The 25,719-nt window shown below is 51.4% G+C and overlaps 6 protein-coding genes across 6 annotated transcripts; 5 read left to right on the top strand and 1 right to left on the bottom strand.

The window, feature by feature from the left end:
- Window positions 1–5,662: 5,662 nt before the first annotated feature.
- On the top strand, window positions 5,663–6,737 carry LOC148054631 (histone H1.01-like). The gene has a single exon (XM_087765675.1). The coding sequence runs from the start codon at window positions 5,686–5,688 to the stop codon at window positions 6,367–6,369; it is 684 nt and encodes a 227-aa protein (XP_087621801.1). The 5' UTR covers window positions 5,663–5,685; the 3' UTR covers window positions 6,370–6,737.
- A 1,024-nt stretch (window positions 6,738–7,761) lies between these two features.
- LOC148054630 (histone H2B 1/2/3/4/6) lies at window positions 7,762–8,352 on the top strand. The gene has a single exon (XM_087763986.1). It carries the CDS (start codon window positions 7,893–7,895, stop codon window positions 8,271–8,273), a length of 381 nt encoding a protein of 126 aa, XP_087620112.1. The 5' UTR covers window positions 7,762–7,892; the 3' UTR covers window positions 8,274–8,352.
- A 1,315-nt stretch (window positions 8,353–9,667) lies between these two features.
- LOC148054629 (histone H3-like) lies at window positions 9,668–10,334 on the top strand. Its single transcript, XM_087763985.1, has one exon. The coding sequence runs from the start codon at window positions 9,724–9,726 to the stop codon at window positions 10,258–10,260; it is 537 nt and encodes a 178-aa protein (XP_087620111.1). The 5' UTR covers window positions 9,668–9,723; the 3' UTR covers window positions 10,261–10,334.
- Window positions 10,335–10,956: 622 nt separating this feature from the next.
- On the top strand, window positions 10,957–11,954 carry LOC148054628 (histone H2A). The gene has a single exon (XM_087763983.1). The coding sequence runs from the start codon at window positions 11,190–11,192 to the stop codon at window positions 11,577–11,579; it is 390 nt and encodes a 129-aa protein (XP_087620109.1). The 5' UTR covers window positions 10,957–11,189; the 3' UTR covers window positions 11,580–11,954.
- Window positions 11,955–12,232: 278 nt separating this feature from the next.
- Window positions 12,233–14,340, bottom strand: LOC148054627 (histone H4). The gene has a single exon (XM_087763984.1). The coding sequence runs from the start codon at window positions 12,952–12,954 to the stop codon at window positions 12,643–12,645; it is 312 nt and encodes a 103-aa protein (XP_087620110.1). The 5' UTR covers window positions 12,955–14,340; the 3' UTR covers window positions 12,233–12,642.
- Window positions 14,341–20,881: 6,541 nt separating this feature from the next.
- Window positions 20,882–22,187, top strand: LOC148054626 (histone H1.10-like). Its single transcript, XM_087765574.1, has one exon. The coding sequence runs from the start codon at window positions 21,247–21,249 to the stop codon at window positions 21,934–21,936; it is 690 nt and encodes a 229-aa protein (XP_087621700.1). The 5' UTR covers window positions 20,882–21,246; the 3' UTR covers window positions 21,937–22,187.
- Window positions 22,188–25,719: the final 3,532 nt, after the last annotated feature.

The following is a 25,719-nucleotide window of genomic DNA, read 5'->3' as shown; positions in this document are numbered from 1 at the left end:
GAGGTTCAACAAGGCCACGTGCTGGGTCCTGCACTTGGGTCACAACAACCCCATGCAACGCTACAGGCTGGGGGAAGAGTGGCTGGAGAGCTGCCTGGCTGAAAAGGACCTGGGGGTGTTGGTCAACAGCTGGCTGAATATGAGCCAGCAGTGAGCCCAGGTGTCCAAGAAAGCCAATAGCATCCTGGCTTGTATCAGAAATAGTGTGGCCAGCAGGACTAGGGAAGTGATCTTCCCCTTGTACTTGGCACTGGTGAGGCTACACCTCGAATACTGTGTTCAGTTTTGGGTCCCTCACTACAAGAAGGACATTGAGGTGCTGCAGCACGTCCAAAGAAGAGCAACGAAGCTGGTGAAGGGTCTAGAGCACAAGCCTGATGAGGAACGGGTGAGGGAACTGGGGTTGTTCAGCCTGGAGACAAGGAGGCTGAGGGGAGACCTTATTGCCTTCTACAACCACCTGAAAGAAGGTTGTGGTGAGGTGGGGGTCGGTCTCTTTTCCCAAGTAGTAAGCGACAGGACAAGAGAAAATGGCCTCAAGCTGTGCCAGGGGAAGTTTAGATTGGATATTAGGAAAAATTTCTTCACCAAAAGGGTTATCAAGCACTGGAAGAGGCTGCCCAGGGAGGTGGCTGTGTTACCACCCCCAGAGGTATTTAGAAGTGTAGACATGGCATTTAGGGATATGGTTTAGCGGTGGATTTGGCAGTGCTAGGTTAACGGTTGGACTTGATGATCTTAAGGATCTTTTCCAACCTAAATGATTCTATGATATAGCCTCCTGGGCAAACAGTAAAATTCCAGCACAGTCGTAGTTCACTTGGTGGGATGAATCACCAGACTGGAGTGCTGCAGTCGATGATTATAAACAGTTCAGAACAGGCAAGGAAGGACAGGTGAGGGGGGGTTGCCCTCTATGTAACAAAATGGATTGATTGCACAGAGCTGTCTTTGAGAAACAGTGATGAACAGTTGAGAGCTTATGGGTAAAGATTAGAGGCCAAGCCAACAAAGGAAACCTTATGTCTTGTATTTACTACAGGCCGTCTGATCAAGGGGAGGATGTTGACAAAGCTTTCTTGCTTCAGGAAGCATCACAGTCACAGGCTCTGATCCTGCTGGGGGACTTCAATCAATGTAACACCTGCTGGAAAAGCGACACAGGAAGCTGTAAGCGGTCCAGGAGACTCCTTGAGTGTGCTGAGGATAATTTTTTAATCCAGATGAAAGACAGCGGAACCAGAGGAGAAGCACTACTGGACCTTGCTCACCAACACAAATAAACTAAATAGAGAGGTCAAGATTGGTGGCAGCCTGGGCTGCAGCCTGGGCCCAGGCCCATCATGAATTTGAGGGATGTGGGCCAGGCAAAAAGTAAAGTCAAGACCTTGAATTTTAGTAGAGTGGTCTTTCAGATGTTTAAGAAACTAGTGGATGGGACCCCCTGGGAAACTGCCCTCAGGGATAAAGGAGTAGAACAGAGCTGGCAGCTATTGAAGGATGTTCTCCTTAGAGAACAAATGCTCTCAATTCCCACGTGTAAGAAATCAGGCAATGAAGGCAGGACACCAGAATGGCTGAGTAAGGACATTCTTGTCAAACTGAAGTGCAAGAAGTAAATGCACAGGCCATGGAAGCAGGGACACACATCCTGGGAAGAATATAGGGATGCTGTCCAGGTGTGTAGAGATGGGATCAGGAAAGCTAAGGCACATCTGCAGCTGAATTTGGCAAAGGATGTGAAGAATAATAAGAAGGGCTTCTGCAGGTAAGTTAATCAGAAAAGGAAGACTAATGAAAATGTAACCTCTAATAAATAAGACAGGAGAACTAGTGACAACCGACATGGAGAAGGCTGAGGTACTCAACAATTTTTTTGCCTCAGTTTTTTTCTGGAAATCTCTCTTCCTACATCTCTCAAGTCCTTGAACCTCAAGGCAAGGACGGAGGGAACAAAGTCCCTTCCATCATAGGAGAAGATAAGGTTTGATACCATCTGAGGAACCTGAACATACACAAGTCCATGGGACTTGGCAAGATGCATCCCATGGTCCCAAGGGAGTTGGCAGACATAGGGAAAAGGGACTATCACAGCCTTTTTTTTTTTTTAAAGGATAAAAAGGAGGCCCTGGGAACTACTGACCAGTGAGCCTTACCTTGGTGCCTGGTAAGATCCTGGAACAGATCCTCCTGGAAGCTATGTCAAAGCATATGGAAGACAGGGAGGTGATTGAGGGGAGGTATGGATCTGATGGATGGACTATCAGATGGATAAATAATTGGCTGGATGGCTTCATCCAAAGAGTTACAGCCAACAGCTCAATGTCCAAGTGGGAACCAGTAACAAGTGGTGTCCCTCGTGGGTCCATACTGGGACCAGTACTGTTTAATACCTTCATCAATGACATAGATAGTGGGATTGAGTGCACCCTCAGTAAGTCTGCAGATGACACCAAGCTGAGTGGTGCAGTTGCTATGCTAGAGGGAAGGGATGCCATCCAGAGGCACACTGACAGGTTTGAAGAGTAGGCCCATTTGAACTTCATGAAGTTCAACAAGGCCAAGTGCAAAGTCCTGCACCTGGGTTGGGGCCATCCCCAATATCAGTACTGACTGGGGGATGAACTGATTGAGAGCAGCCCTGCAGAGAAGGACTTGGGGATACTGGTGGATAAAAAATTGGATATGAGCCAGCAATGTGCACTTGCAGCCTAGAAAGCCAATCTATCCTGGGCTGTATCAAAAGAAGTGTGGCCAGCAGGTTGAGGGAGGTGATTCTTCCACTCTGCTCTCATGAGACCCCACCTGGAGTATTGCAGCCAGATCTGGGATCCCCAGCACAAAGAAGACATGGACCCATTAGAGCAGGTCCAGAGGAGGGCCACAAAAATGATCGGAGGGCTGGAACACCTCTCCTGTGAAGACACAGAGAGTTGGGACTGTTCAGCTTGGAGAAGAGAAGGGTGCGGGGAGACCCTACTGTGGCTTTTCAATATATAAAGGGGGCTTATAAGAAGGATGGAGATTTTTCACCCGGGCCTGTAGTGACAGGACAAGAGGCAATAAGATGAAAGAGGGTAGATTTAGATTGGACATATGGAAGAAATTTTTTATGACGAGGGTGGTGGGACACTGGACCAGGTTGCCCAGAGAAGTTGTGGATGTTCCATCATCAGAAGTGTTCAAGGTCAGGTTGGACGGGGCTTTGAGCAACCTGATCTAGTGAAAGATGTCCTTGCCCACGGCAGGGGCTTGGACTAGATGATCTTTGCGTGTGCCTTCCAACCCAAACCATTCTATGATTCTACGATTCTATAGTCACTCGGGCTCAAAAGAAGGACCTTCATGAAAGCATTTATCCAACACCAGAATCGGAGAAAAATCAGTCCTTGTATTTCTGCCTGAAGTTCTGAAAAATTTCTGTCACATCCAAATATCGCAGTCCACTGTGAGCACTACCTTCTACATCTCCAAAATTCTTTTTTATTTTAATAATTTTTCTGTTTGCTTGGCTATTATTTTCAGCGAAAAGTACGAGATGGAAGTAATTCTGTCTTTTACTGAATACATAATTTTACAAAACTTCATATCAGAAAAAAAATGTTAAGATAATATTTGAAATAAGTAATTATTCTTTTAAATAAGTTTGGCCTTTAATTAAAGAAGCTAAAGGACACTTTCGAAATTATTTCTTCCTTCCTCTCCTCCACCTGCTAACATTTTCAAAATCTTTTTGCATTTCCTCCTTTGTTGAGCCTAAAACTAACTGTCTATGATTGTAAAAAAAAAACAAAATTAAAAAGTCCAGATATGTGGTCAGAATATTGGAGCACCAGAAAAAGGAGCTTTAGGAGAGCATATAGACTGCTCCAGGACTGTGCTGCTACGTCAGGTGTTTGGAAGAAGGATAGAGGCCTAGCCTAAACCTAGGAAAATGTATTTGCAGAGGATCAAAATAATTTAGAGGTAAAGCTACCAGTGGACTGACTCTGATAGGAGTGAATAGAAGGGAGTAAGATACAGAATTTGAAGGAAATATGCATGCTACAAAACTAACCCCCAGAAATTTCTCCTCAATGGTATGTGTCCTTCCCAAGAGATTAACTTTTGTGACAATGTAGTTCACAACCCACAATCTACAGTGGGGTCAGCAGGTGAAACCGCCATGAAATACAGCATCAGTACACGCGTTGGCTCCAAATCCACATGATCTTCTGTTTTTTTACTCTCGCATGTGATGTTATTCCTCTGTCTTCTCTAGACAAAAGCCCCTCTGAAATCCTGCCAGATCTTTTGGCAGTTTCTCACGCTTTAGGTGCGCCTAAGTCATGGCAACCCAGCACCACTGACAAGCTCTTAAAACTGACCCCTGCATCACCAAAACTCCACAAGATGTTGTGTGGTATTACATTATTGAAAGAAAAAGTGAAAGAAGCCAAATGACTGCATTTTCAACCATATGAAATAATCACCAGGGTCTCCTATTCTTTCCCACGTGGTACTACATATTTTTGAACACGACGCTCCTCTATCCAACTCATCCCAAGAAAAAATCATTTTATGTCTGCTCAGTTTATCCCACATCACAAAACTCATGGGTTTGAAAAAGCCATGCCCTAGTTTATCTCAGCAGTTTTGAGGACATAATTGTTTGATTAAGCTGCTCGATTTATATTATTTTATTAAAGAAATGCCTGCAGCCTTACCTCTGTTTTTCATAACGAAAACATGCACACCATATTTTGATTTTTTTTGTGCACAACTGCTGATTCTGGCTGACAAAATGCCTAAAGTACAGTGTAAAAGTAAGCACAAAAATAAACTGAATCTTAAAATAAGAACATAAAAATGAATATATTTATCTATTGTGCTTAATCAAAAGAAGTATTTTGGAGAAAAAATGGGAATACAGTTTATCAAAATATTAACAGAAGGACGCAGGAAACTGAGGAAAACAGTGAAAGAACAACTGTATGTTCTTATGAGATGTTGAAGGTACCTGCTGATTTGAGACCTGTTTTTCACGTTAACGTTTCTGGTAAAAACTGTTTTTCTTTTACTTTTAATTAGTTCCGAGTGGAGCTAAATAGGGCACTATGTCCAAAGGTTTCATTATTTTTAAGAGACGAAGCCGCGTTACGGGAAACAACTCGTAACCCAGATACAAAGCCGAGTGGCTACTTTGTGTTACTTGCTTCTTTTCAAATCTAATTTACGCTAAGAAACGGTCTCGAGATTACCTCCATTTTGCACTACGTTGATGAAAAACCGTCTCAGGAACATGAATCCGCTGCCATTGTGACAGTGCTGTCAGAAGGAAAGTTTTAATTCAAAAGGAAAAATAAAAATCTCACCGTCCAGCTCCCTCTGCAATCCCCAAACACAGGGATTATTGGCTCGCCTGAAACGCATTTGAACTCTCAGCTAAAAGAAATGCTGGAAGACAAAAATATCTTCTGTCCCCAGCGACACTGATAAGAAATGGGGTGCCGCGGTCACGGTTTTTTTACGAAAAACGCACTTTTTTGAGGAGGAAGAAACACAAGCCGAGCGGCAGAGCGCGGGCCAGGGGGGCGGGGCGGGCTCGGCAACGGACCAATCAGCGCCCACAGCGCTGCTATAAATGAGGCCGCCCCGGGTGTTGCTGCTGCTGTTGCTGCGGTCGTGCTCCCACTCGCTGTCGGTATGTCAGAGACCGCTCCGGCCCCCGCTGCTGAGGCAGCGCCCGCCGCCGCCCCGGCCCCGGCCGCCAAGGCCGCCGCCAAGAAGCCGAAGAAGGCGGCGGGCGGCTCCAAAGCCCGCAAGCCGGCGGGCCCCAGCGTCACCGAGCTGATCACCAAGGCCGTGTCCGCCTCCAAGGAGCGCAGGGGGCTCTCCCTCGCCGCGCTCAAGAAGGCGCTGGCCGCCGGCGGCTACGACGTGGAGAAGAACAACAGCCGTATCAAGCTGGGGCTCAAGAGCCTCGTCAGCAAGGGCACCCTGGTGCAGACCAAGGGCACCGGCGCCTCCGGCTCCTTTCGCCTCAGCAAGAAGCCAGGAGAAGTGAAGGAAAAAGCCCCGAAGAAGCGGGCAGCCGCGGCCAAGCCCAAGAAGCCGGCGGCCAAGAAGCCCGCCAGCGCTGCCAAGAAGCCCAAGAAGGCGGTGACGGCAAAGAAGAGCCCCAAGAAAGCGAAGAAGCCGGCGGTCGCCGTGGCCAAGAAAGCGGCCAAGAGCCCCAAGAAGGCGACCAAGGCTGCCAAGCCCAAAAAGGCGGCGGCAGCGGCGAAGAGCCCCGCCAAGGCGAAAGCGGTGAAGCCGAAAGCAGCCAAGCCGAAGGCGGCCAAACCGAAAGCGGCCAAGGCGAAGAAGGCGGCGCCCAAGAAGAAGTAAACCCCCTGTGGAAGAAAACTCTTGCTCCGCACTTAAACCCAACGGCTCTTTTAAGAGCCACCCAAATTTTCTCAAAAAGGGCTGAAATGAGAAGGTGTTTTTCTTCACTGATGTTGTGGGTAGATGATGGAAATAGCTTTATAGCCTTGGAGCCTTAACTCAATACGGAAGCTCGTAAAGCGGGTGCCGTGGCCGGGAGGAACGTTACCAGGTTAGGAACAGTCCTTGATGCTGCTCTAATCACTGCCTTGCTGCAGCCCTGGGGAGATCGTTCCCGCCTTTGAGGATGGACATTGCCTCGGGGCGGCATAAGTACTTAGGGAGGGACTTGAAATTCATTCCTTTGTTTTTTAAACACAGCTTTGTAGCCAGTACTTAACGCTTGGTTTTCCGCATCCGTGTGTGCGACTACGTGAGAGGGGAAGCAAAGGGGAGGGGCGGGGACGGTTTTCACTTGCTGCTCGAATGATCGCCTCCGCAGTAAGACAGGATGGGGCAGGGAAATATTTGGTTTGCGCTTAAGTCGAACTGTAGGAGCCATATCATGAAACAAACATTTTAGGTTCCGAGAATTAATCTCGCCTGCACGCACAATAAGACACTCAAAAACAGTTTCACATGAAGCATCATTCGTTCACGTAAGATTTTTCTAAGTAAGAAAAACAGTATCAGTGTTTCCAAAAACACGTAAAGCAATTTCGCTCTTTAGTGATATCGTGGGTGGCTCTGAAAAGAGCCTTTGGGTTTCTGTGGGGAAAAATTCCCGGGCGTTGTTCTTCGGTATTTACTTGGCTTTAGCCTTGTGGCTGTCGGTCTTCTTGGGCAGCAGCACGGCCTGGATGTTGGGCAGCACCCCGCCCTGCGCGATCGTCACCTTGCCCAGCAGCTTGTTGAGCTCCTCGTCGTTGCGGATGGCCAGCTGCAGGTGGCGGGGGATGATGCGCGTCTTCTTGTTGTCGCGGGCCGCGTTGCCCGCCAGCTCCAGGATCTCGGCCGTCAGGTACTCCAGCACGGCCGCCAGGTACACCGGGGCGCCGGCGCCCACCCGCTCCGCGTAGTTGCCCTTGCGCAGCAGCCGGTGCACGCGGCCCACGGGGAACTGCAGCCCGGCCCGCGACGAGCGCGACTTGGCCTTGGCCCGCGCCTTCCCGCCCTGCTTCCCGCGGCCCGACATCGCAGCCTCTCCGTCCAACGACGCGCCACGCAGCTCCGCCGAAACAGCGACCCGCTCCCATCGCGCCCGCCCGCTTTTATACCGCTCGGGCGGAGCGGCGGCGCACGCGCTGATTGGCTGGGAGGACAGCGCAGTGCCGGCAGCCAATGGCAAGGCGGATCGACATCTGCCCAATAGCAAAGCTTCGCGCGTGGTGACGACCTGCCGGCGGACGTCCAGCCAATGGCGGAGCGACGCTCTCGAGCCGCCGCTTTGCACAGCGCCGCTATAAAGGGCTCCGGCGGGCGGCGGCGTTACCCGGCGCTCGGTTGTGGCTGCGCCTTGGTGAGCGAGAGGCGCTTTTGCTGCCATGCCCGAGCCGGCCAAGTCCGCCCCCGCGCCCAAGAAGGGCTCCAAGAAGGCGGTGACCAAGACGCAGAAGAAGGGCGACAAGAAGCGCAAGAAGAGCCGCAAGGAGAGCTACTCGATCTACGTGTACAAGGTGCTGAAGCAGGTGCACCCCGACACGGGCATCTCGTCCAAGGCCATGGGCATCATGAACTCCTTCGTCAACGACATCTTCGAGCGCATCGCCGGCGAGGCCTCGCGCCTGGCGCACTACAACAAGCGCTCCACCATCACCTCGCGGGAGATCCAGACGGCCGTGCGGCTCCTGCTGCCTGGCGAGCTGGCCAAGCACGCCGTCTCCGAGGGCACCAAGGCCGTCACCAAGTACACCAGCTCCAAGTAGAGCGTCTCGGATCGCCAGTTTTAACCCAAAGGCTCTTTTAAGAGCCACCCACCGTTTCAGTAAAAGAGCTGATGTTGTGGTGAGTTGTTTTTAGTTTTCGTGGGGAAGAGGGGGTGATAATAGCGTGAAAACACTGTCAGTTGTGAAGAACGGGTGATGTGCCTATTTGTGGTAAATGATCTGTTCTGTATTGGCCTCAGTGGAGCAGAAAACGCTCGCGATTCCATAGAAATACCCCCGGAGCCCGCTTCACTTTCAGATCCGGTTTGGGGGCAGCTGCAGAAAAAACGAACGATGTAGGTGTTCTTCTAAATGCCAAAATAAGCACGTTCTGGATAGGCGGTGCTGCTGTTTTTTCCCATGAGGCACTCGAGGGGAATGGGGATGCATCGTACACAGACGGTTCAAGATGACCAGGTGTGGTTTTTTGGGGTTTTTTTGGTTTGGTTTTTTTTTTTTTTTTGAGCAAAAAGCTCCAGACAGGGCGACCTCCACCCTGCCCGCCTTCCTCCCCCCCCCCGTTAGCATTCTCGCGGGCGAGCGGGGGAAGCAAAGCGGGGCGCTTCACGGCGTTCTTGCTCCCGAACCGCGCAGCCCTGCCTGTGGCCCCGATCACGGTCTGCCCCGCCAGCTCTCCTCCCTGAATCACCCTCTTCTCCTTCCACCGCGCCCGGTAAACTCCGCAGCCGAGCAGCCCGCGGGAGCAGGGGGCGGGCGGGAGGACCCGGGGCCGCGCAGCTGCCGGGCTCGGTCCGACCTGAGTGAGGACTGCACGGAGCTCCCCAGCGGGCGGGCCCGGCCCGGCGCGGCTCCCGAGAGGGCGGCGATTGGTCGCGGTGGCGCTCGCGGCTGGGAGCCCGGCCTCGCTTCACCAAGGCGCGCTCCTCCGAGGAGCGCCGGGCCTGAGCCCGGGGCGGGCAAGCGGTCGGGACACGCTCGCCTTACGCGAGACGTCGGCTGCCACCTGCGCCGGCAGCGTTCCTGCCGCGGCCCTGAACCGAACGCGGTTACCGAGTGAGAGGAAACAGCGAGCGCTCGGGGAGGAGGCGGCTGCCGTGAGACGGAGCCTCTGCCCGCAGTCCCGGGGCCGGAGTGGGGGCGGCGGTGAGGCGGAGGCGGTTGGGAAGAGGCCGAGTCCGAGGCGTGGGCGGCGGGACCCGGCTACACCGGCCACCTACGGCGGATCCTGCCGCCTTCCCGCCGCCCAAGCCGCTGTTCGTGGGGATGGTCCACGCATTCCTCCTCAGAGAGCGAGAGAGCCGGCACTCAAGCGTTCTAGAGAGGCGGGAAAGAGCAAGCGGCTGGGCCGGGGCAGGCCGTGGCGGGAGGGGGACGGGCGGGCCGAGCCGGCGGCTCCGGAGACGGAGGGAGGAGGGAGCGCGGAGGGAGCGCGGTGGGGCGGGGTTTCCCGCCGGCGCGGCGCGGGCTTTTCGAATGGCGGCGTCGCCCAATGGCAGCCGGGCTGGCGCGGGCGGCCAATGGGCGGGGAGCTGCGGCTATAAATACCGCCGCCGCGGAGCGGCTGCCACTGCTTGGGGTGTGCAGAGCGAGGTGCTGTGTCCGCGAGTGGGGAGCGATGGCGCGGACGAAGCAGACGGCGCGTAAGTCGACGGGCGGGAAGGCGCCCCGCAAGCAGCTGGCCACCAAGGCGGCCCGCAAGAGCGCGCCGGCCACGGGCGGCGTGAAGAAGCCGCACCGGTACCGGCCCGGCACGGTGGCGCTGCGCGAGATCCGGCGCTACCAGAAGTCGACGGAGCTGCTGATCCGCAAGCTGCCCTTCCAGCGCCTGGTGCGGGAGATCGCGCAGGACTTCAAGACGGACCTGCGCTTCCAGAGCTCGGCCGTGATGGCGCTGCAGGAGGCGAGCGAGGCCTACCTGGTGGGGCTCTTCGAGGACACCAACCTCTGCGCCATCCACGCCAAGCGCGTCACCATTATGCCCAAGGACATCCAGCTGGCCCGCCGCATTCGCGGCGAGCGTGCATAAACCGCTTTACAACTTTGTAGTGTATCTTGAGAAAAATATTTCAACCACCCCAAAGGCTCTTTTAAGAGCCACTCCATCCACAATAAAAAGAGCTGCGATGCTGCGATTTTTTTTTTTAATTTCTGATAGTGCTACTTTACAAAGCTTTTCTAAAAATAATTTCATCGAAACATTGAGATTGATAAATAATGCAAAAGCTGTAAATGGAGTTTTATATGTAATCACGTAACCGGGCAGCGAGTGCAGAGGCCGTGTTTGACTGCATTGTCCCTCTGTGCGTCCGGCGGGGGGGGGCCCAGAAGGGAGCGAGCTGTGGTGGTTTTCCAGTTCAAGGAAGCGCGTACCGTTTGGGAAGGCCGGAAAGCTTTGGGGTGACCCGGTGTTGGAAAGGGGCGACACGTTCCCGCGGGGAAAAGCCTCAGCGTGGAACAGAAGTGGGGGACGGTACCGCCTTTTCCCTCTCCCGGTAACCCCCGCTGCGCTCCCGCTCGCTGACACAGCCACACCGTCTCCCTCTCTACCTCCTCAACTCCGCCCTCCCAGGCCGCGCGTTGCCGACCCGGCTGCTTTAAAAGCGTAAAAAGAGAGAAAATGGGAGCGGGTGCGGGGCGGGCGCGGCCCCCGCGGCTCCGGGCGGCGGGAGCGAACGTTCCGCCCGGGCGGAGCCCTCTGCCGAAGCCCGCCCCCCGCCTCCTCATTGGCCGCCTCGAGAGCGCGGGCGGAGGCCTCTCCGCGCTGCGCCCCCCGCTATTGGCCAGGACGAGATTCGCTCCGCCATTGGGTGCGCCCTCCTCTGCGGGCGCCTCGGCCTATCAGGAGCCGCCGGCCGCGCAAAGGGAAGGGATATAAGGGCGGGCCTCAGGGCGCGGGCAACGCACCGGCCTCGTCCCTGCGCCGTCGGGGCTTCAGCGCCGAGCGATTGATCGAGGATGTCGGGCCGCGGGAAGCAGGGCGGGAAGGCGCGGGCCAAGGCCAAGTCGCGCTCGTCGCGGGCCGGGCTGCAGTTCCCCGTGGGCCGCGTGCACCGGCTGCTGCGCAAGGGCAACTACGCGGAGCGGGTGGGCGCCGGCGCCCCGGTGTACCTGGCGGCCGTGCTGGAGTACCTGACGGCCGAGATCCTGGAGCTGGCGGGCAACGCGGCCCGCGACAACAAGAAGACGCGCATCATCCCCCGCCACCTGCAGCTGGCCATCCGCAACGACGAGGAGCTCAACAAGCTGCTGGGCAAGGTGACGATCGCGCAGGGCGGGGTGCTGCCCAACATCCAGGCCGTGCTGCTGCCCAAGAAGACCGACAGCCACAAGGCGAAGAGCAAGTAAAGCGGACCCGGAGAAGCGTCCTGAGCACAGAAGCGAAACCCAAAGGCTCTTTTCAGAGCCACCCACAGCCTCGAGAAAGGGCTTGAGTTGCTGCTGGGCGGGCGGCAGGGGCGGGAGGCGTTTCTCAGCTGGCTCGCTACGGGAGGGCACTCTCCCTGCTCTGTAGATTCCCGGCCCGGTTGCTCCGCCGGAGCGCTGAGGTGCGGCCGGGAGGTTGCGTTTTCCAGTGGGCCCCAGCGGGCGCGGAGCTGCGCTACTTTCCCGGGCGGGCGGAGCCCGGTGGGGGGCGGTGCTGTGCTGGGGCGAGCGCCGGCGGAGCGCGGGTTAGGCCGAGCGCGGAATCGCCGGGTATCGCCGGCGCAGGCTTTTCGAAAGAGGGAGGGCGTTTAACCCCTTCGCCGCCGGGGACACGGCCCGGCTACAGAGGCCGCCAGCTCCCCCCGCGCAAGAGCGAGGAGGCCCTTTCCACGCCCCGCCGGCTGGCGGGAGCCCGCCGTGGTCCCCGCAGTTTCCCCCTGCGGGCATGATCGGGCAGGAGGAAACGAAGGAGCCGCCGCCCTGCAGCAGAGAACTTGGCGAGACAGAGCCGAGTTTTGCCTTTCTCCTTCTTTATATTTTGTCGGGGCGGGGGAAGCTGTTCTCTCAGCCCCCACTTTTTTTCTAAACAAGGCCGCTGAAGAGAGGTACTAGGCTCGCCCCTTCAGGCCCCGGGCATCAGTAAACGCCTCGGCAAAAGTGACAAACTGGCACTGCGCCAGTCTTGCAGGGCAAAGTGCCCCAGCCAGCTCTTCCGAAAGCGGCTGCAGGAAGGGGAGGCAGAGGAGCTGGGAAGGGAGTAGAGCAGCAGGGCATTGGAGAGAAACCCGGAGCTGAACTGCAAGGCCAGCCAGTCCGGCCGCAGCTCAGCAAGAAAAATGGGGGCAGCAACATAGAAGGCAAGATATCAGATATACAGCAAGAACTAAAACAAGTCAACCAACGCGACACAACTCTTTTAAAAGAAAAAGTGGGTGGCTCTTAAAAGAGCCTTTGGGTTCTCAAAATGGTCCAGGAGCAGAAAGCTTTAGCCGCCGAAGCCGTAGAGGGTGCGTCCCTGGCGCTTGAGAGCGTAGACCACGTCCATGGCCGTCACCGTCTTCCTCTTGGCGTGCTCGGTGTAGGTGACAGCGTCGCGGATCACGTTCTCCAGGAAGACCTTCAGCACGCCGCGCGTCTCCTCGTAGATCAGCCCCGAGATGCGCTTCACGCCGCCGCGCCGCGCCAGGCGGCGGATGGCCGGCTTGGTGATGCCCTGGATGTTGTCGCGCAGCACCTTCCGGTGGCGCTTGGCGCCCCCCTTGCCGAGCCCCTTCCCGCCCTTGCCTCGCCCGGACATAGCCCTTCTTTTTTCGGCTGCTCTGGGTTGTGAGCGGCTGACTGCCCGCGCCGCGGCTTTTATGCGGTGGGAGCCGACCTGATTGGGAGCAGGGGCGGGCACAGCTGGCGGGGCGAGGCGGGGCCTGAGCCTCCGCCCCCTTCGCGGCGCGCGCCGAGGCGGAGCCTTCGCCCTTCGCTGCTCTCGGGCACCGCCCCGGGGCTCCCGGCCGGCTTCGCCGCGCCCGTCCCCGCCTCCGTTTCTGCTTCCGCCTCGCTCGCCTTCCCGCAGTCCCGGTGTCCCTGAAGTGCCGTTTCCTGGCGTCTTCTCCTGCGGGAGGGGCGGCGGCGCACGCACCTTCCTTTTACGAGGGGCCGAACGCGCCCCCGCGGCCGCCTCGCTCTGCGGGCGGGTGGGCGCCCTCTCTACTGCCTTGTTAGGTCCCAGCCCAGCGCGCCCGTGTGCTGGGAGTCGGCGGTGCTGCGGTACCCGCGGACGTTTCGAGCGGGTTGGCGGAGCTCTCGCCCGGGACAGCGGTAACGTAAAGGGTTCGGAGCTACTTTCTTTGACTTCGCCGGTCTTATTCTCTCCTGCCTTCTGCTGGGCATCATTTCATCTTCTTCAAACATTTTCTCCAAACATTTTCTCATTACGTTTTCGACAAGATGACATAAGCGTTACAAGCATCTGTTGGACTTTCAACTGTTGTTGCTCTTTTTCACAGTGTTATCATCAATATTTTGAATATTACTGTATTGCTGTACATGCAGGACAACATATTTATCTTTTGTATATGAACATTTGTGTATAATATTACCCAATTGCTTGCAAGTACTAATTACTTCCAAGAATGGGTGCAGATCTTATGATTTGGTTTTGTTTTCCTTTGTACATAGCACTAAATACTTGAACTCTTAATCTCTAGTTCTTTTGGTGCTGGGTACTATATACAGGGAATGCACATGACAGTACGTTATAAACTACCTGAAACTGGGAGAACTTACAGTAAATATGATCGTCAGAAACCATATTTCACCTTTAATTTCCTTTCTCCAGTTTGCCTTTTTTAATTATGGATTTGGGACCTACATATGCCCTGGAATTCTTTTAAATACCATTCCATATGAGAAGAAATATAAATTGCCTAGAACATAATGAACAATTGTTAATAATTTATAAAGCAATAGGCCAACTATAGCAAATATGGCATTAAGTATCCGTGAAAATTCTGAAAGCACTTAGTTTTTCTTAATTGTGTTCCCTGTTCTTTTAGCTTATCTCCATTTCAATTGTTCTTACAGTTTTCTTCTAAGCTTCTTACCTTCAAAAATCATCAGCCTAGAGACCACGGTTGGTGGGTTTCTGTTTTTGTTTGGGGTTTTTTGTTTGTTTGTTTGTTTGTTTTCCAGAAAATCACCACAAAAATATTTTTATATGCAGATGAAATTCTGATTTATCTGTTACAAACACAAACTTGACCTCTTTATATTTCATCACCAGCGCTGAAGATGTGAAATACGAGAAAGTCAGCTGTAACCTGAATTTCAAAACGACTACCAGCTGAAGCGAACAGTAGAAATCACTTTGAAAAGTCTGCCCTGGCCTTTGTTCCTGTGTATGCCCCCAAACGCTTTCAGATATGTGGAGCCTTAAAAAGCAATGTTTCGCGCACGTCGTATTTGACACTTTTCTGAATTACATTTCCACTCAGTTATGACTCTCGTGATTATCTCCCCCCTCTCTCTCTACTTCAGTACATGCTGAAGAATTCACCTGAAAATCTTCTTATATGTGCAAGGGTTAAAATCTTCACAAAATAACAAAGTGGCAGGGTTTAGGCTGCTGGGACGCACTGTCCCCTGAATTTCGCTGGTTTACTCACGAATTCCAAGTGCAAACAACTGGGTGGAAGCTGTCTTGACAGCTTTGCCTCATTCAACTATCGGTTTGCAGCCATTAGGTCACAGGTAAATCGTTCTCTTGTGTTATGTAAATGCTCAGTTAAAAGATTCATCACCGTGGTATTAAAGGAGAAGAGGAGCTTCAAGAATTAAAGGAGGAATGTAAGTCTCTCTCTTTTAGTAGACGAGGCAATCAACATTTTATGTTAGGATAACAGAAAGTGAAAGAACAAAAAGTCCTGTCGTGTTCTTACATTACAAATTTTTCATTTTTTATTTTTTTTAATGTTAAAACTACAGCATTGATTTAATAGGCTTTGAAGCAGGCAGAGGGACATTCCTTTCAATGTAGAAATACCTACAGATTGATCTAAAGTAGCCCTCAGAGCTTGGGCTGTTAAACAGTAACAGGAAATAGGCTAACTGGTATCAATGGAGTTGGGGAACTCCAGGTACTGCTTCTGCCACATGGAGGAAAAGAAAAAAAATTCCAAGTGCATTAGGAGTTTCACAGACATCCTTGGCTTCCCTCACTACTATACCAAAACTTTATCTGCTTGTGCCATATCTGGAGCTTCCAAAGCACAATAACTGCCAGTTACTTGTGGGCAAGAAGGCCCCGTTCACATCCTAACCCTGCAATTCTGGAAGGAGTTCTAATACAATTTTTAGAAAAACAGTGTAGGTCACCTCATTCTTCAGTCAGCTTTGGGAATCTTTGACCTGGAAAATTATTCTTTCTAGCTCATACTTATTATTAGATCTATACTGTTGACTAAGCACAAACTGTTCCTTCTTATCATTCTCATCCTTGTGCCACTGAGCCAGCTCCAGCAGCAGCCTTTAGGTCTAATGCTGTGTCAGAAAATTCTCTTGCTCCACATGAGAGAAAAAGAAAAATGAAAAGTTCCAGTCCATTGGAGCTTCTGCGTGCTGAAGAGCAGGGTTTCTGTTCTCTCAAGAGTGCTAGTGGACAAAGACTGGAAGATAGAGAAGCAGTTTTAATCTGTATTTGAATCATGTTTCTGTGATTTAAAAAATGGTTCAATTTCCTGCTAATGAGGCATGTTCTGTTGTATGATAAAAAAATATGATTTTCAGGTTTCTTTCAAATGTGGAATACAAAATCTTCTGAACATTTTGTAGTGCATAGCTCACCATAAACTACAGCCTATATCCAGAAATTTGTCAAAAGAATAAAATAAGATTTCCCTACAACCAAGCCAAGAGCCTCACCATTGTGGAAGCCACAATTCACAGTGAAGAAATTGGCTGCTGTTCATTTGTGCATGGTGGTAATGAAAATACTGCATCAACGTTTATTATAGGCCATTTTTAATTTCTTAGTAATTCAGGAAAATAAATGTCAGTAGGCACAGAGGAAAACAATCATAGAATCATAGAATCATCAAGGTTGGAAAAGACCCTTAAGATCATCAAGTCCAACCGTCAACCTATCACTGCCAAGTCCATCTATACCATGTCTTCAAGCACCGTATCTATCCGTTCTTTAAATACCTCCAGGGATGGAGACTCAATCACTTCCCTGGGCAGCCAGTTCCAATGCTTGACCACCCTCTCAGTGAAGAAGTTTTTCCTAATGTCTAACCTAAACTTCCCCTGGTGCAGCTTGAGGCCGTTTCTCTCATTCTATCACTCGTTACTAGGGAGAAGAGACCAACCCCCACCTCACTACAACCTCCTTTCAGGTGGTTGTAGAAGGCAATAAGGTCTCCCCTCAGCCTCCTCTTCTCCAAACTAAACAACCCCAGCTCCCTCAGCCGTTCCTTATCAGGCTTGTGCTCTAGACCCTTCACCAACTTCGTTGCCCTCCTCTGGACACGCTCCAGCACCTCAATGTCCTTCTTGTAGTGAGGGGCCCAAAACTGAACACAGTACTCGAGGTGCGGCCTCACCAGTGCCGAGTACAGGGGCACTATCACCTCCCTGGTCCTGCTGGCCACACTATTCTTGATACAGGCCAGGATGCCATTGGCCCTCTTGGCCACCTGAGCACACTGCTGGCTCATGTGCAGGCGGCTGTCAACCAACACCCCTAGGTCCTTTTCTGCCAGGCAGCTCTCCAGCCACTCCTCCCCCAGCCTGTAGCATTGCACGGGGTTGTTGTGACCGAAGTGCGGGACCCAGCACTTAGCCTTGTTGAATCTCATGCAGCTGGCCCCGGCCCATCGGTCCAGCCTGTCCAGGTCCCTCTGTAGGGCCTTCCTATCCTCCAGCAGATCGACACTTCCACCCAACTTGGTGTCATCTGCAAACTTGTTGAGGGTGCACTCGATCCCCTCATCCAGATCATCAATGCAGATATTGAAGAGGACTGGCCCCAGTACTGAGCCCTGGGGAACACCACTCGTGACCGGCCGCCAACTGGATTTGGCTCCATTCACCACCACTCTCTGGGCTCGGCCGCCCAGCCAGTTTTTAACCCAGCGTAGAGTGCACCCATCCAAGCCGTGAGCAGCCAGCTTCTCCAGGAGAATGCTGTGGGAGACAGTGTCAAAGGCCTTACTAAAGTCCAAGTAGACAACATCCACAGCCTTCCCCTCATCCACTAAGCGGGTCACCTTGTCATAGAAGGAGACCAGGTTAGTGAAACAGGATCTCCCTTTCATAAACCCATGCTGGCTGGGCCTGATCCCTCGGTTGTCCTGCACTTGCTGCATAATGGCACTCAAGATGACCTGCTCCATGACCTTCCCCGGCACCGAGGTCAGGCTGACAGGCCTGTAGTTCCCGGGATCCTCCTTCCGACCCTTCTTGTAGAGGGGCGTCACGTTTGCTGGTTTCCGGTCATCCGGGACCTCCCCGGTTGACCAGGACTGCTGATAAATGATGGAGAGTGGCTTGGCCAGCTCCTCTGCCAGCTCCCTCAGTATCCTCGGGTGGATCCCATCTGGGTCCATGGACTTGTGCGCATCCAGGTGGAGAAGCAGGCCAGTGACTGTCACCTCTTCAACAACTGGGACTTCACTCTGTGTCCTATCTCTGTCTCCCAGCTCAGGGGCCTCAAAAACCCAAGGATGACTAGCTTGACTATTAAAGACTGAGGCAAAGAAGGCATTAAGTACCTCTGCCTTTTCCTCATCCTTCGTGGCAAGGTTACCTTCTGTATCCAACAAAGGAGGGAGATTCTCCCTGGCCCTCCTTTTGTCACTAACGTATTTATAAAAACTTTTTTTGTTGTCTTTAACGGTGGTGGCCAGTTTAAGTGATGAGAGGCTATGATTCTCTTAAGCAGAAGAAAGCAGGGATTCGTGATTTACTGAACATTAAGACGCCTGTGCTTGGCGTCAGCTTTGAAAGAGGGTGCTAAAACACAGGCCAACAATGATTTGGTACTACCTACCCTGTTCTTCCTTGGAATAGGAGCAAAGATAGATGTCCAGTTTCAGTAAGCAGTCTGCATAAAGTTGAAGTGGTCCAAAGCAGGGTTGGGGTTTTGATGCAGAACCTGAACCCATTACATTCTCCTGTCAATGATTCTTTTTTTTTTCTTTTTCCTAGTAATCTCCTAAAGAAATTCTGGGTAGAATCTCTTCATAGGCCTGTGCTAATTCATAAAAACGTTTATTTCCTGGAAGGAAAGCAACAACATTTTAGTAAAATATTTCAGTATTTTTATTGACACTTGCTGATTCTAAAAATGAAGGAAAGGTGGATGGAGTGGCGATACCCAAATACAACTTCTGCCTGAAGAAATAAAGGAATATCAAAGCCTGGGGAAGCCTTCCTGCTGTACCTATGGAACTGCACCAAGTTCCTGTGTTGAGCACATGCTCCCTGGTTGGGTTATATTCTACAGTGGTTGAAAAATTAAATTTTAGTCTACAGTGGCAGAAAAATTAGAATCCACTTACTGGATTACAATCCAAATACTTGGATAGTTCTAGGATATTATGCTTGAACATCCAAAAGCAAAATGTAACTGAATAAAAGAGCCAGAGGGAGGCAAATGATCTGTGAGTTTCTTCAACACTCAGGTCTGTGCTTCCTGTCTTCTGGTTTATGCCCGCCTTTGATTTGACCTACATTGTAGGGGAGATCATAATGTTTGTTGTTTTTTTTCCTGTGATAATCCACAGCCTGATACGACCAATCTGTCTTTTCTTGGTCATAAATCTCTCGCATAGTGGATGGGGATAATCTCCGGTGTACCGAAATATATCTTACATGGAGCAATGGCAGGCTTGAGAGATCAGAATCAGATCTCTAAACACGTCCCAGTTTCCAGGTAAGTCAAGAAACAATCATGACAATGAAATAAAAAAAAATAAATGTTCTGTTTCTATTTCCAGGAATCTCAGAGTCCGTTTCTGCCTTAAAGAACTTGGGAGAAATAAAAAGATTACAAGGGATCTTTCAAAGACTGATAAGGATGAAAATATTCCTTGTTGTACAAGTCCAGAGAATTGACACAAAGCTGTCATTAAATGTGATTAGCTTGCAACAAACACGCCACTCATATAGAGATATCAATGGACTAGAGAGTTACAAAATGTTAGCTCCACTGCCTCTGGGAGGACTTGAAATCTCCTATCTTTGTTACCATGGGGTCACTACTACTAGTTTAGACAAAAACTTTTCCTCAGAGTGTCAGCAGTTCTGATACAGTCATGCCACTGAGGACCTTAATCCTCCCCCATTACAGGAAATAACCGTTAGATAAAATGGGCATTAAAATTAGTTTCCAGTTTCTGTGTTTAATGAATAGACAACGCACAGTCCTGAAGTCTCACACTTTGCAGGTCTGTCATGCTCGTTATCACAGCCAGATCACCCAAAAGATGTATTTAGCTTCGTTTTACAGACTGAAATGCATTCGCTGGGAGACCTCCCAAAGCTGCGTTTCTTTCCACATTTTACCTCCAAGCAGAGAAAAAATCTGGTGTGTTAAATAACTAGAATAGCTCTAGTCTTTGCTTTGATTGTAGCCCTTTAGCATTTTCAGTTAAGCACGCGTAATCAGAGAAGAATATGACATTTCTCGAATGTCACATGGAGATTCAAGTCAGTGTATTTGTATATTTTCACAGTCCCAGGCAGCGGGAACTCCACGTTGCACGGTCATTTCATTCACCCTCTTACACTTTCTTTTAGCCCTGAATAGATCTGCTTACCCGTTTTTAGGAGATGATGATAGCCTGGTATCTCCTGTATGAAACACAATATTATTGCAGGCAGACTGTTAACTGTTTCGTATTACAAAGAAAGCAACATGCCATTGAAAACGGGAGAAGAAAGTGAGAATTCATTCATTGTTTGAAATATGGAGCTGCTACTGACCCGGGGAAGGAACCCTCCTAAAAGCGTGTAAATTCTTATCTTACTTCTGAAAGGAGCAAAGCGGTGAATCACCAGATGCTGTTATCAAAGCAAAACACTTACAGCATCAACGTTCATTCATTAGAACAGAGAAATCAGTTTTGCATAATAGTGTCCTGATTACCGAACATACCCTCAGACCGAATTTTCAGCTTTAACTCCCCGTCCAGTTCGAATTTCATTACACGCCAGATTCTGTTTCCCAATCATTTTAACAAATCGCGATGAAAAGACAAGCACTTTTATACGTTTTAAGACTAAAACGCGATATATTGCAGTTGCAACTACCCTGACTCCTGTATTTAACAAACGAAAGCCACTCCTTTAAGGTTACACTGAAGGTGCAATGACAGGACCATCAGCCTTCAGAGGGGCACGTCGGTGCTTTGTTCCACTGAGATACCTAAGTAGACGTAAAGTAACATCGGCTTTCACACACGCTGCTAAAGCACAAACGTCTCCCCAAAAGGCATTAACTAAAACGCCGTGGTCGCGGAAGGGACACTGAGCAGGATTATATGATTTCGGAGGGAAGCCGCTCGGCCGAGGGAGCCAGCTCTGCATCCGCGTCCGAGACCACGGGGCGAAGCTGTGTTACTTCCTCGGCTTTAATATCAATTTATCCTGAGACCAACAGCTCAAACCACTCTGGTTTTTGTCCTGCTCTGGAGAGAAGCTTCTAAAGCACAAGATTTCACGCCGGCTGTACCAATTTAGTCGATGGTGTAATTTTAATTTAAAAGATAAAACGAAAGTTTCTCTATCCTGAGGTCTCCGAGGCTTCACGCCGCGGAGTTTCTAGGGTCGCTTTTCCCTCATTTCTGCTCCTGCCAACGAGAAACTCGGTTAGCTGGTAGGACAGACGCACGCCTCCCCACCCGGGAAGAAACGGGGTGCATCGGCAGTAAATTTCGGGAGGAAAAATCCCTTTTTGGACCGGGAAGAAACACAACGGGCAGCGGCGGCGGGCGGCGGGGAGGGGTGGACCCCACCAATCAGCGCGCGCGGCGCCTCTATAAAAGGGGGCGGCGGCGGCGGCGCCATTGTCTGCGCTGACTCCGCGGGAGGCGCCATGTCTGAGACCGCTCCGGTCGCCGCGCCCGACGTCGCCGCCGCTTCGGCTCCGGCTCCGGCCAAAGCTACGGCCGCCGCCAAGAAGCCGAAGAAGGCGGCGGGCGGCTCCAAAGCCCGCAAGCCGGCGGGCCCCAGCGTCACCGAGCTGATCACCAAGGCCGTGTCCGCCTCCAAGGAGCGCAGGGGGCTCTCCCTCGCCGCGCTCAAGAAGGCGCTGGCCGCCGGCGGCTACGACGTGGAGAAGAGTAACAGCCGCATCAAGCTGGGGCTCAAGAGCCTCGTCAGCAAGGGCACCCTGGTGCAGACCAAGGGCACCGGCGCCTCCGGCTCCTTCCGCCTCAGCAAGAAGCCAGAAGTGAAGGAAAAAGCCCCGAAGAAGCGGGCAGCCGCGGCCAAGCCCAAGAAGCCGGCGGCCAAGAAGCCCGCCAGCGCTGCCAAGAAGCCCGCCAGCTCTGCCAAGAAGCCCAAGAAGGCGGCGGTGGTGAAGAAGAGCCCCAAGAAAGCGAAGAAGCCGGCGGTCGCCGTGGCCAAGAAAGCGGCCAAGAGCCCCAAGAAGGCGACCAAGGCTGCCAAGCCCAAAAAGGCGGCGGCAGCGGCGAAGAGCCCGGCCAAGGCGAAAGCGGTGAAGCCGAAGACGGACAAGCCCAAAGCGGCTAAGGCAAAGAAGGCGACCCCCAAGAAGAAATAAATGGTGTTGAAAAAATCCTGTCTGCCTTGCAGACAAACCTAACGGCTCTTTTAAGAGCCACCCAAGTTTTCCCAGAAAGAGCTGAAACGCTTTTTTTATGTCTGGCGTGTGTGTGCGCGTGTCATTTTAATTTCCTTTCTTCGGCACTGCTTTTGCTTAAGTTAAGGTCGATGCGATAGCAGCACACACTTCCGCGCTCTTGTGCTCCGCAGGTGCCGGGCTGCACCGCAGCAGTGTTCACCGCGGTACAGCTCGGTTTCAGCGCACCCCCGCGGGCGTGGGGGCAAATAGCTTCCCGTCAGCCGCAAGAAATCGGTGAGAGCCCAAAGTCCCTGTGGAACTTGGGTACCACTCACGGCACCCCGGCTCTTGGAGGGGAAGGGGGGGCGGGGTGCTGCGGCTCCCCGTAGTTTCTCCGCGGTCAGCCGGGGGACGAAGAGCCGCGCTGGGAAGCGCTCCCGCGCGTCCCCCGGAGCTCAACCGATTTCGAAAAGCCCGCGCTGCGCAGAGGTTGGCCGCGACGCTCGGGCTTTTCTGGTGCACAGCAGTTTTCGGGTTAAACAGACGCTCCGCTTTTTTTTTTTTTTTTTTTTTTTTTTCACCCGGCGGAAGAGGCTTAGGAACTTCCTGGGTACCTGCGCCCCTCCTACGGGCTTTTCCACTTCTAGCCCAGTTCTGTCCCTTGCAAACTCGTCACTTTCCTGGAAAACGTACGGCGAGCGGGCTCCGAGAGGCACGGGTGTTTCGAGCTGCCTTCTGAGCAGTCCTTGGTGCTGCCCGCCGGTCCTCGACTTCTGTGCTGAACCTCTCCCGCCTTGGAGATGCCGGGCTGGGTTCTTAACCGGGTGCCGGGGACTCGTTTCGGCAACGGAGCCGCTCGGAGGCAGCGCTGGGCGCAGTAGGAACCCGCGGGGGTCGGAGCCTCCCGCAAGTCTCCCCCCGCCTGTCCCTAGACCCTGCAGCCTCCTCCTTCTCCCAGTGTCTCGACCGTAGGCCTCTTCCGTCGCCTTTACGGCACTCAAGCGATGCGCTTCGCTCCGCTTAGCTCTGCCTGGCCGCCAGCAGTGAGAAGCAGTCGGGGAGAAGCGGGGGGAGAGGCTGTTTCCTCGCCTTAGTCACAGTGCTGGTACCACGGCTTCCCCAGCGAGCAGGAGAAAGGGGAATTTCGTGGAATTACCTGCTCAGCTCTCAAGATGGTTGATCTCAAGTCCGCGGCTGCTAACCTCGTGAATCTGAAGGGATTACCCGGCAATGGGGTCCCTGCAGATTGGAGGAGAAATGGTGGGATCGGATTTCGACAGTGTTTGTATTTTCGCAAAGACTGTCCACGACCTAAATCCCTGTACTAAAAGGAAAGGAAATACTAAACAGAGCCTCTGTTTTTAAGGCCTGTTCTTACTCTTCTTCTGCATTGCCTCTTAGGGTGCCTCCGACTTTCTGGTCCTTGCTTGAGTTTATGACCTCTTCCTCTGTATAACATACAAATCTGCATACACATCCCACTTCTTTTCTGAAATTATCGGGCCATATCCCCTCACCCTGACAGCCCGAATTCCTGAGATCACATGCCTGTGCCCCTCTCTGGGATGGAGATGTGCCTACCAGACTCATAGTTACTGTAAGTGAAGGGTGTTGGGAATCACACCCACTAAGTCTCAAAGGGTTTCACCCAGCTAGGTGCACTGACCCAAGGAAAGTGCGTCAACTGCGATTTTCCAGCCCACTACAACTAGTCTGAGGGGAGTAGATTTTGACTGGGTATGGCCAAACTGCACATACACTGCTGTAGCAAACGTGATATTCATGCTTAATTTATTTCTTTACAGCTGAGCCTGAAAAGAAAAAAAAACAATTACAGTAGTATGGGCAAAACTGTACCACACACATCCCTGATAATTGAATTGTCCTCGGCAGGATGGCCCCGGAATAAACATTTCAGCATCGGAATGAGTCGGGGTAATGACAGCAGCTCACTCTTGGCCTGTTGCAACTTACCCTCCCTGCTTACTTGGAGGAGGCATCAGGGAGATTTTTTTTCCCTATTCTGAGAGGTAAGAGGGAAAACTCAAAATTATTATAACTGTTTTTTTAAGAAAATTCAGTTGGAGCAGTTACCCACCTCAGATATTGCAGTAGTTGAGATTTAGAAAATTAATGCATTACTGAATCTAAGTGGTGATGGAGAGCACTGGCCCATGTACAATAATACCAGTCTAAAATACCTTTATAGGCAAAGAGTATATAGCTGTGGCTTCAGCTGAATAGACTTTATAGTCCTTAGCTGGAGATAGCTGCCAAATAATGTAAGAGATTGTTCCACACTACAGAAGGGAAGTGTATGTGTATGCAGGAACACTGAATGGACTAACTATATAGGGTCCAGTGGATATACTGTCCAGTATAGTGACAAAGTTAACATTGAACCAAAAAATCCTGTTAAACTTGTACAGCTGAGCTGGGCAGCAGAGCATAGATAGCTACTGGAAAAATTTTTTGCTAACTGGAAAAAGGGAGTGCAGTGACAAAGGGCAAGAGTGGCTTGAGAAAAATCATTTTGCAGGGGCAAATGTAATGTTATGTTTATGCCAGTTGCACCACTAACATATCAGTCAGTACCCCTAATTCATCATTCCTCATCCTCCTTCCCCCTCAGCCTGTGCACTGCTAGCCTGTGGATGCCAGCTCATCTCAGCTACAGGAGCAGGCGTGCACAAATCCAGATGGATTCTCCCTCAGAAAACGCTTATCTTAAATTATCGAGTCACTGCCACAATGCCTGATCACCACATGTCCCTCAGGGCCCCACACCATCTTCAAAAGGCCACTCTCCAGCTACTTAAGAAATTTCCTATTCCGGGCATAAGAGAAATTGATATCCTAAGAAAAAACTCAGGGGATACTGTTCTGCTGTCATGGTTTAAATTTCTAGCTAACCTGCTGAGCTGAGGTTCCAGTGTGTGATTTATGATTGCAGTAGAGAGAGAACACATCTCACTTGTTGTACTACATCCTTTTTGGACATCTGGGCATTAATTTCTTCTCTCAAATCTGTTAAGATGCCTCATGAAACTGGGGAAAGAAGGAAAAGAGATGAGCTCTGCTCGGCATCTTCCAAGATGTGCCATGTGCTAAGATGGGCAGCTTGAAAAGGACTTGGGACATGTGCTCTTAATGAAAGATCAAACCTCAAAACAACTAAGAGGGTCTAATGTCATTTTGTTTTGTCTTCTTGTAATGCTGATGAACTGTTCAGTACAGGGTACATTTGTTACAAGGAACATCTTCCTTGCCCATCATGCCCTTATCTCCATCTCTCTCTTAGCTGGCTGTCCTTTTGTAAGAACCAATGAGCAGAAACATCCCCAGACATTTCGTACCACATTCAGGGGTTGCATTAATATCCCAAAATAAGATTCCAACAAGACTTTTGTATTATATGACAAGACATGTCTGTGGCCATGCAGCTTCTATTTGTTCAAGTTTTTAGGCTATGTCATGTCCCTAGACTGTTCCACATTTGCAAAGTGCTCAGACTAATGCATTCTATTCTGAGATGAATAGCAGATTTCTTGAATTTCTACAATGCCATCAGTGCATGGACATCTCCCCACACTACAGACTCTAAGGAACATGAATACCACTGCCTGGAACACAAGTAACATGGCAAGCAGAACTTTAGGATCTCAGCCACAAAACACATTTTGTCTTTTGTGAATAGTTCTGGTCTGGAAACTGGATTGCAATCAGGCTGATCAGTGCAACGATTTGACATCTGCTGCTGAG

This window comes from Nipponia nippon, unplaced genomic scaffold (genome assembly GCF_047370975.1).
Source record: "Nipponia nippon isolate SJK-2023a ecotype South Korea unplaced genomic scaffold, ASM4737097v1 scaffold_3, whole genome shotgun sequence".
In the NCBI taxonomy this organism is placed as follows: Eukaryota; Metazoa; Chordata; class Aves; order Pelecaniformes; family Threskiornithidae; genus Nipponia; species Nipponia nippon.
The sequence above is the reverse complement of the archived record's forward strand: the minus strand, read 5'-3'. Positions and strand labels throughout refer to the sequence as shown.